At 40.4% G+C, this 9,825-nt stretch overlaps 1 protein-coding gene across 4 annotated transcripts in view; it reads left to right on the plus strand.

The window, feature by feature from the left end:
- Nucleotides 1–9,825, plus strand: part of LOC133613904 (uncharacterized) — a 79,977-nt gene that overhangs the window by 19,240 nt on the left and 50,912 nt on the right. For 3 of the 4 annotated variants that reach the window (XR_009816516.2, XM_061971803.1, XM_061971802.1), the window contains exons 7-9: nt 1,005–1,111; nt 1,193–1,414; nt 5,806–5,869. Coding sequence is in view for 3 of the 4 variants with exons in the window: in XM_061971803.1 (XP_061827787.1) it covers nt 1,005–1,111; nt 1,193–1,414; nt 5,806–5,869 (393 nt within the window). In the remaining variant the exon portion in view is untranslated. Of the gene's footprint in view, nt 1–1,004; nt 1,117–1,192; nt 1,415–5,805; nt 5,870–9,825 lie in introns of those variants that run through there. The other variant, XM_061971804.1, reaches the window with a different exon arrangement.

The raw sequence follows: 9,825 nt of genomic DNA on the forward strand, positions 1-9,825 counted from the left end.
TCAAATAGGTCAGTCAAACTTTAATAATATATTAAAACCAGCGTGATGTGGGCGCGCATGGAATCGTATATCAACATGGACAGAGCTGCGTGAAAAAAGCCACCCGGCCTCTTCGCGTAAACTTAAACTTACCTTAACCACTCGCTCATCTTTTCTTCATCCATCCCTTTCGAGTTAGCTTTTATGATGACGCCGGCTGGAAAGGTCTCTTTTGGCAAGGTCTTCCTTTTGAAGTTTCTGGCCATTAGCATGGCAAGCTAGAACCACAGTGAAGGATGACTTCTCATTCCCTGTGGTGCGAATATTCACCGTACGTGCTCCCGTTGTATCCACAGTGCGGTTCACAGGGATATCAGTTGCTGTGAAATAGTAATCCGTGTGCGGATGGAGAGATTGCGTCTTTTCATGAACCGGATCCCTGTCGCTTTGTAGGAGCCATTTTGTGGTCTTTACAGATGTAAACACACAAAGGAAATGATAATATCCGCGCGCTTTTTCTTCTTCTACGCGGGCGGGTGGTTGCTTACAGTAGAAGAAGAAGCGCTTCCTGTTCTATGGGGGCGGGTGCTTACCTTGGCGGTTGCTTGCGTAGAAGAAGAAGCGCTTCCTGTTCTACCGGGGAAAAAGATGGCGGCTGTTTACCGAAGTTGCGAGACCGAAACTTTATGAAAATGAATCTTAATATTTATCCATATATAAAGCGCACCGGGTTATAAGGCGCACTGTCAGCTTTTGAGAAAATGTGTGGTTTTTAGGTGCGCCTTATAGTGCGGAAAATACGGTATGTATATATTATTAATGTTGTAAATGCACTTCTTTATATATCTAGAAAGGCTGGTCTTAAAGAGGGAGGCATTTTTCTCAGGTCTCAAGAAGGTAACAAATACAAGAATGTGTGTGTGTGTGTGTGTGTGTGTGTGTGTGTGTGTGTGTGTGTGTGTGTGTGTGTGTGTGTGTGTGTGTGTGTGTGTGTGTCCACAATAGTCAACATGTTGTGTGTGTAGTGTGTGTCAGGTCACATGGCTCGGCAGCAGGCTCAGACCTTGTGTGTGTGGAGGACCACCATGGCGCTCAGACAAGACTGTCGCTCTGTCAGGACCGCCACCGACAGGTCATGTGAGGGACACTTATGTACGCACACACACTCTCACATTTCTGATGGACGTGTGTGTGTGTGTGTGTGTGTGTGTAGGGATCTGTTGGAGCTGAAGGCGGACCTCTCCCGTCTGTCCTTGTCCATCCTCTCCAGCTTTGACTCCTCCTCCTTGAGCCTCCTCAAACTCTCCCCCCTCCCTCCCCCGCCTTCTGACCTCCTGCCCTCAAGCCTCCACCCGCTTCTACGCCCCCTCGCCTCCTCCACTTCCACCCTCGGAACCTTCACCGTGGGCGAGCTGGAGGTGGAGCCAGAGGACAGGTATGTTCTGGTAGCACGTGCCTTCAAAGTGCCCTGCAATGCACCGGAACCTCCATTCACAAACCCAATCGGTTCTTGAACAGGGCTCGTAAATCCATTGTGTAGTGAAGCACATTTCTCAACAAGAAACAATGGAAATATGAATAATGGCTTCGAGGCTCCACAAAAGTTCATATTTTAGTGAAGGTTTGTACAAAAGCAGTGAAGTTGTCAGGTTGTGTAAATGGTAAATAAAAAGAGAATAAAATCCTTTTCAACTTATATTCAATTGAATAGACTGCAAAGACAAGATATTTAACGTTCAAACTGGAAAACTTTTGTTATTTTTTGCAAATATTAGCTCATTTGGAATTTGATGCCTGCGACATGTTTCAAAAAAGCTGGCACAAGTGGCAAAAAAGAGTGAGAAAGTTGAGGAATGCTCATCAAAGACTTATTTGGAACATCCCACAGGTGAACAGGCTAATTGGGAACAGGTGGGTGCCATGATTGGGTATAAAAGCAGCTTCCATGAAATGCTCAGTCGTTCACAAACAAGGACGGGGCGAGGGTCACCACTTTGTCAACAAATGCCTGAGCAAATTGTTTAAGAACAACATTTCTCAAGCAGCTATTGCAAGGAATTTAGGGATTTCACCATCTACGCTCCGTAATATCATCAAAGGGTTCAGAGAATCTGGAGAAATCACTGCACGTAAGCCATGATATAACACACACATTGGATCCCTCAGGCGGTACTGCATCAGAAAGCGACATCAGTGTGTAAAGGATATCACCACATGGGCTCAGGAACACTTCATTAGTCACTGTCAGTAACTACAGTTGGTCGCTCCATCTGTAAGTGCAAGCTAAAACTTGTCAAAGTCAAAGCCATTTATCAACAACACCCGGAAACGCTTTGCTGGGCCCAAGCTCATCTAAGATGGACTGATTCAAAGTGGAAAAGTGTTCTGTGGTCTGACGAGTCCACATTTCCAATCGTTTTTGGAAACTGTGGACCAAAGAGGAAAAGAACCATCCGGATTGTTCTAGGGTGAAAGTGTAAAAGGCAGCATGTGTGATGGTATGGGGGTGTATTAGTGGCCAAGACATGGGTAACTTACACATCTGTGAAGGCACCATTAATGCTGAAAGGTACATACAGCTTTTGGAGCAACATCAACGTTTTCATGGACGCCCCTGCTTATTTCAGCAAGACAATGCCAAGCCAGGTGTTACAACAGCGTGGCTTCATATTAAAAGAGTGCGGGTACTAGACTGGCCTGCCTGTAGTCCAGACATTGAAAATGTGTGAAGGCTAAAATATGAGAAGGGAGACTGTTGAACAACTTAAGCTGTACATCAAGCAAGAATGGGAAAGAATTCCACTTCAAAAATGTGTCTCCTCAGTTCAGAGTGTTGTTAAAAGGAAAGGCCATGTAACACACTGGTAAAAATGCCTTTTTTGCAATGTGTTGCTGCCATTAAATTCTAAGTTCATGATTATTTGCAACAAAAAAAAACCCAGAAGTTTGTCAGTGTGAACATGAAATATCTTGACTTTGCAGTCTATTCAATTGAATATAAGTTGAAAAGGATTTGTTGTATTCTCTTTTTATTTACCATTTACACAACCTGACCACTTCACTGCTTTCGTAGTTGTATTGTTTATGAATGTTGTTATCAACCACCAGCATCCATGATCATAACAATGATAGTTCACGTGAGATTTTTCTTGTCCATACCTAATCAACTGAGATATAGCTGACCACTTCATGCAATGTTGGACTTTTCACAGCTGACAAATAATGACAAATTATTATGTAAAAGACTTGCAAAAGTTAAAAAAAGTGTCCAGAAGAAACGTATACTAATAATACACATTGCCACATGTTACCATATCATTATCATTGCCATATATTCAACATTTTCTTAAATTGGCCCATGCATCCTTTGACATGTCAGCATGAGCGTCTCCTTAGACACATTTATACATCTTAAACACTTAAAACACATTAATACATCTTAAAGTGGAACTGCACTTTTTTGGAATTTTTTCTTATTAGATGGGATTTTTTTTAATGCATTACAGTGTTTCCCACAGGACAGGCATCTATTTGTGGTGGTGTGGTCGGGGGGTGGCGGCGGCAGTGGCGATGACCAAAAAGAACGCGGATTTGGAATATAATTACAACATTTTATGTACATATTTATATACAGATTTGAACAATTAATGATTCACTGAAATATATTTATTAATTGTGGTTCTTACAAAAAATATATCTTATAAAATATAAAAGCTAAAATGTCTCTTAAAGCTCTGCCCCTTTAATTAGTGAATACTATATAATTTAACTTTAGCCTACTACTACAACCATATTATTTACCAGCAACATGAAGTGAAACAGAGGCAGAGGTGTCCTGCCAGAGTCCGTCAACCTCCTCCTCCTCCTCCTGCTGCTGCTGAACAGGTCGCACCTGTGGTCCGGACTGTAGGCCTACCTCCTCTCCAAGTAGAGCCATTTTCGGCCGTTGAAAATATTTTTCTATACTCATCTGTGTGAATGAGTGAACATCCAACATTAGAATTTATTACTAACGAGCAGAGGCACTCTATGTACAGTGCCGTCTAACCTTAAGCGGCAGCAGCTCAACACATGCAGGGTTCAACGTTAATGTTTTTTTCTACTTGCCCGACTCCACAAATCTACTTGCACCAATATTTTTACTTGTCCTGCCTAGGTTTTTTTCTGGCTGTGTAGTGCTCATGGCTTATATCGTACTAAAATTCTTCCCGTTGACTATTTACAACACTACACAGTATTTATTATTATTATTATCTATAATTACATTTAAATGGCATTGCATACATGTCAAATTAAATGCTATTTCACATTATTTGACCAGTAGCAGTTACACTCATCTGAACAGGTCAACCACCTGTTTAAAGCCCGATCACAGTTGAAATCTTGAAATGAAGGGCCTTTAATGGCCAAAACATTAACCTGGACAACATTTTAACAGCTGGTTGGCTCAGATTTGATTCTTTTCATTGCATTCACATGCTGCAGTGGACAGTGGACAATTTAGCTTCAGTCCACGTGTGTTTATTGACAACAGGGTTATAAACTGGACACGTTGAAAACAGGTGACTGTTACTGCGTGCGTCTGCCCCGGCCCCCGAGTCAAACAGCGGCGGTGTTAATGAAGCAGCGTCAGGCTGCCCACCGTCAGTGAAACGCTCGGTGAAATCGCGGATTAACGTTAAATATATGACGAGCCGCGAGCGATGCAGCTATAACCTATATTACCCTCGTATTTTGATCCCGTCCGTCCGTCCCTCTTCTTCTTCTTCTTCTTCTTCTGGCCCACCAGGTGAATTAAGTGCTATTGGCGGAGTTACAATGCATAGTAGGCTACCGCCACCTACTGCACCGGAGTTGTAACTACAAGGTACATTCACAGACAGTCCCATTGCTTTTATGAGCGGTCGAGCGAGTCAAAAGCCGAAAAATCCATTTGTGGCGGACGTAATTCTTTCGTGGCGGGCCGCCACAAATAAATGAATGTGTGGGAAACACTGCATTATAAATATTAAATCAACGTAAATAAAAGTCCGCTCACAGCGTAGCCAAAAAGAGCGCCACTATTCCGCTCATAAAATCCCATAAATAACCATTCAAAAAGCACCAACAATACTCCATTTAGTAAAGCTAATTTAGTAAAGCTCCGCCGCTCCCAGTCTGTGGAACGCTCTCCCTGACCACCTGAGGGCACCACAGACTGTGAATGCTTTTAAAAAAGGCTTAAAAACCCTTCTTTTTAAAAAAACAACTTTTTTTAGATATATGTGTGCTAGTTCTAGCTATTAGGGTGTTCTAGTTTTTATTTTTTTACAAGTTATTTTACTTGTTGGGGGCAGCTATTTGTGGTTTTAGCGTTGTTGTTTTGTTTTTTTGTTTTTTAAATGCACTGTAGCACTTTGAGGTTGTTGGCTCAATGTAAAGTGCTTTTACAAATAAAATCTATTATTATTATTAGTGACTTGAATATTGACAAGTATTAGTGATATTGTTATTATAAGTGCCAACGCAGACAAAGCATTGATAGCAATGCCGTGATTCACCTTCAGTCGCCGTGGTCACTCCCGTGTCTCTCTATGTTTACACCATCAAGTGGTCTGCTGTTTCCTTGCTTCCCTGTATGATCATAAATCATGTATCTCACTTGGACAGTAGAAGGCTGAGGAGATAATCCGACAAGGTGGTACACTTTGACCGCCATATATAGTGTATAATGATAACGTTTAAGTGACATGTGTTTCTAAGGATGAAAGTAAGTCCATAAAATGAGATTTGAAACTTGTACTGATAGACATGATGATGATGATGATGATGATGATGTCTCCTCAGCATGCTGGAGCACAGCCAACCAGACACAAGCCTGGAAAGTGTGACTAAAGCCATCATCAAGCTGGTGAGTGGCAGTCAACACACACACACACACACAAATATACAGTATATATACAGGTAAAAGCCAGTAAATTAGAATATTTTGAAAAACTTGATTTATTTCAGTAATTGCATTCAAAAGGTGTAACTTGTACATTATATTTATTCATTGCACACAGACTGATGCATTCAAATGTTTATTTCATTTAATTTTGATGATTTGAAGTGGCAACAAATGAAAATCCAAAATTCCGTGTGTCACAAAATTAGAATATTACTTAAGGCTAATACAAAAAAGGGATTCTTAGAAATGTTGGCCAACTGAAAAGTATGAAAATGAAAAATATGAGCATGTACAATACTCAATACTTGGTTGGAGCTCCTTTTGCCTCAATTACTGCGTTAATGCGGCGTGGCATGGAGTCGATGAGTTTCTGGCACTGCTCAGGTGTTATGAGAGCCCAGGTTGCTCTGATAGTGGCCTTCAACTCTTCTGCGTTTTTGGGTCTGGCATTCTGCATCTTCCTTTTCACAATACCCCACAGATTTTCTATGGGGCTAAGGTCAGGGGAGTTGGCGGGCCAATTTAGAACAGAAATACCACGGTCCGTAAACCAGGCACGGGTAGATTTTGCGCTGTGTGCAGGCGCCAAGTCCTGTTGGAACTTGAAATCTCCATCTCCATAGAGCAGGTCAGCAGCAGGAAGCATGAAGTGCTCTAAAACTTGCTGGTAGACGGCTGCGTTGACCCTGGATCTCAGGAAACAGAGTGGACCGACACCAGCAGATGACATGGCACCCCAAACCATCACTGATGGTGGAAACTTTACACTAGACTTCAGGCAACGTGGATCCTGTGCCTCTCCTGTCTTCCTCCAGACTCTGGGACCTCGATTTCCAAAGGAAATGCAAAATTTGCATGGTTGGGTGATGGTTTGGGGTGCCATGTCATCTGCTGGTGTCGGTCCACTCTGTTTCCTGAGATCCAGGGTCAACGCAGCCATCTACCAGCAAGTTTTAGAGCACTTCATGCTTCCTGCTGCTGACCTGCTCTATGGAGATGGAGATTTCAAGTTCCAACAGGACTTGGCGCCTGCACACAGCGCAAAATCTACCCGTGCCTGGTTTACGGACCATGGTATTTCTGTTCTAAATTGGCCCGCCAACTCCCCTGACCTTAGCCCCATAGAAAATCTGTGGGGTATTGTGAAAAGGAAGATGCAGAATGCCAGACCCAAAAACGCAGAAGAGTTGAAGGCCACTATCAGAGCAACCTGGGCTCTCATAACACCTGAGCAGTGCCAGAAACTCATCGACTCCATGCCACGCCGCATTAACGCAGTAATTGAGGCAAAAGGAGCTCCAACCAAGTATTGAGTATTGTACATGCTCATATTTTTCATTTTCATACTTTTCAGTTGGCCAACATTTCTAAAAATCCCTTTTTTGTATTAGCCTTAAGTAATATTCAAATTTTGTGACACACGGAATTTTGGATTTTCATTTGTTGCCACTTCAAATCATCAAAATTAAATGAAATAAACATTTGAATGCATCAGTCTGTGTGCAATGAATAAATATAATGTACAAGTTACACCTTTTGAATGCAATTACTGAAATAAATCAAGTTTTTCAAAATATTCTAATTTACTGGCTTTTACCTGTATTAGGGCTGTGAATCTTTGGGCACCATTTGATTCCATTCTTGGGGATAAAGATTTGATTCAGAATCGATTCTCGATTCTGAATCAATACTATTTGTAATAACATTGGTTGCCAGTTCTTTGATTAATCACATACACTATATTGCCAAAAGTATTTGGCCACCTGCCTTTACTCACATATAAACTTGACGTGCCATCCAATGGAATTGTCCAGAATGTTTTAGTATCCTGGAGCATTCAAAGTTCATTTCACTGGAACTAAGGGGCCAAGCCCAACTCCTGAAAAACAACCCCACACCATAATCCCTCCTCCACCAAATTTCACACTCGGCACAATGCAGTCCAAAATGTAGCGTTCTCCTGGCAACCTCCAAACCCAGACTGGTCCATCAGGTTGCCAGATGTAAAAGTGTGATTCATCAGTCCAGAAAAGGCGTCTCCACTGCTCTAGAGTCCAGTGGTGACTTGTTTACACCACTGCATCCCACGCTTTGCATTGGACTTGGTGATGTATGGCTTAGATGCAGCTGCTCGGCCATGGAAACCCATGCCATGAAGCTCTCTGCATACTGTACGTGGGCTAATTGGAAGGTCACATGAAGTTTGGAGCTCTGTAGCAAGTGACTGTGCAGAACGTCTTTGCACTATGCTGACCTCTCTGTCAGTTTACGTGGCCTACCACTTGGTGGCTGAGTTGCTGTTGTTCCCAAACTCTTCACTTTTCTTATAATAAAGTTGACTTTGGAATATTTAGGAGCGAGGAAATTTCACGACTGGATTTGTTGCACAGGTGGCATCCTATGACAGTTCCACGCTGGAAATCACTGAAAGCGGCCCATTCTTTCACAAATGCTTGTAGAAACCGTCTCCATGCCTAAGTGCTTGATTTGATACACCTGTGATTAGTGATTAGGACACCTGATTCTCATCATTTGGATGAGCGGGTAAATGCTTTTTGGCAATATAGTGTATATGCATGTACTGTATGTGTGTGGGGTTGTTCCGATACCAATAATTTGGTATCGGTACCAAAATGTATATTTATACTTTTCAAAATAAAGGGAACTACGAAAAATGTCAACATTGGCTTTATTTTAACGGAAAATCTTACAATACAATAAACATATGTTTCCTATTGCACTCAAAGAACAATTTTAGAAGGTTAAAATATAATTTAAAAGACATTAAACACACTTTTATTTGTTATAATTTTAAAATTAATTTCTGCCATATTACTTTGTTTATAATGTTTGTGTTGCGTTCATATGCACATTACAATTCTACTTGGTGCCAATGAAACAGTGTTTGTATCTACAATAATCTTTTTCTACAAAGGAAGTCATTTAAAATGTGTTTGTGGGTTGTTGTTGTTTTAAATAAAATGTGGTTAATAATAATTCAGTATAAGTACTTTTTGAAAATGTTGAGAACATTTAAAAATAACACAATAATAATGACAACCGTGATCATTTTGGTCACTATAACCGTGAAAAGAAATGTTCATACCATGACGTGTGTGTGTGCGTGTGCGTGTGCGTGCGTGTAAAATAAATATGTATATAGAGACATACTGTAATAACTTGAAGTAAATAATAAAGATTAAAAAACAATTACAAACAGAAATTTAAAAGCAAAACAAAAAGAACTAAAAGCAGTCTTTTTCTCACAATGTGTGGACTTCATTCTTATAGAATTGGGAACAATTTCTCATATTCTTTCTGTTTCTGTAATATTGCAATATTTTCTTGTAAAACTATTACTTTTTCATGTAAAATTATTACCTTTTAATGCAAAATGGTGACATTTGTCATGTAAAATTCTGACTTTTATCACAATATATTTGTTGTTCTTGTAAAATAGTGACACTTTTTGAGTAAAATTGTGATTTTTGTCATCATTTTGCAAAGTAAATATCTGATTTTTATATATAATACTGCCAAAATGTATATATTCACCTTATTGCTTTTTTATCCTGCACTACCATGAGCTTATGTAACGAAATTTCGTTCTTATTTGTACTGTAAAGTTCAAATTTGAATAACAATAAAAAGGAAGTCTAAGTCTAAAATTGTAAAGTTTTCTAATGCTGCTCACTGCTCCCCTCACCTCCCAGGGTGTGATCAAGGGTGATGGGTCAAATGCAGAGAGTAATTTCGCCACACCTAGTGTGTGTGGGACAATCATTGCTACTTTAACTTTAAAATTGTGACTTTTGTCGAGTTAAATGACGACTATTTTCATAAAATTGCCCAAATTTTACAAAATTGTGACTGTTATTGAGTAAAATTAAACTTTTATCATAATATTGCACAAATGT

Source organism: Nerophis lumbriciformis, linkage group LG13, assembly GCF_033978685.3.
Source record: "Nerophis lumbriciformis linkage group LG13, RoL_Nlum_v2.1, whole genome shotgun sequence".
Lineage (NCBI taxonomy): Eukaryota > Metazoa > Chordata > Actinopteri > Syngnathiformes > Syngnathidae > Nerophis > Nerophis lumbriciformis.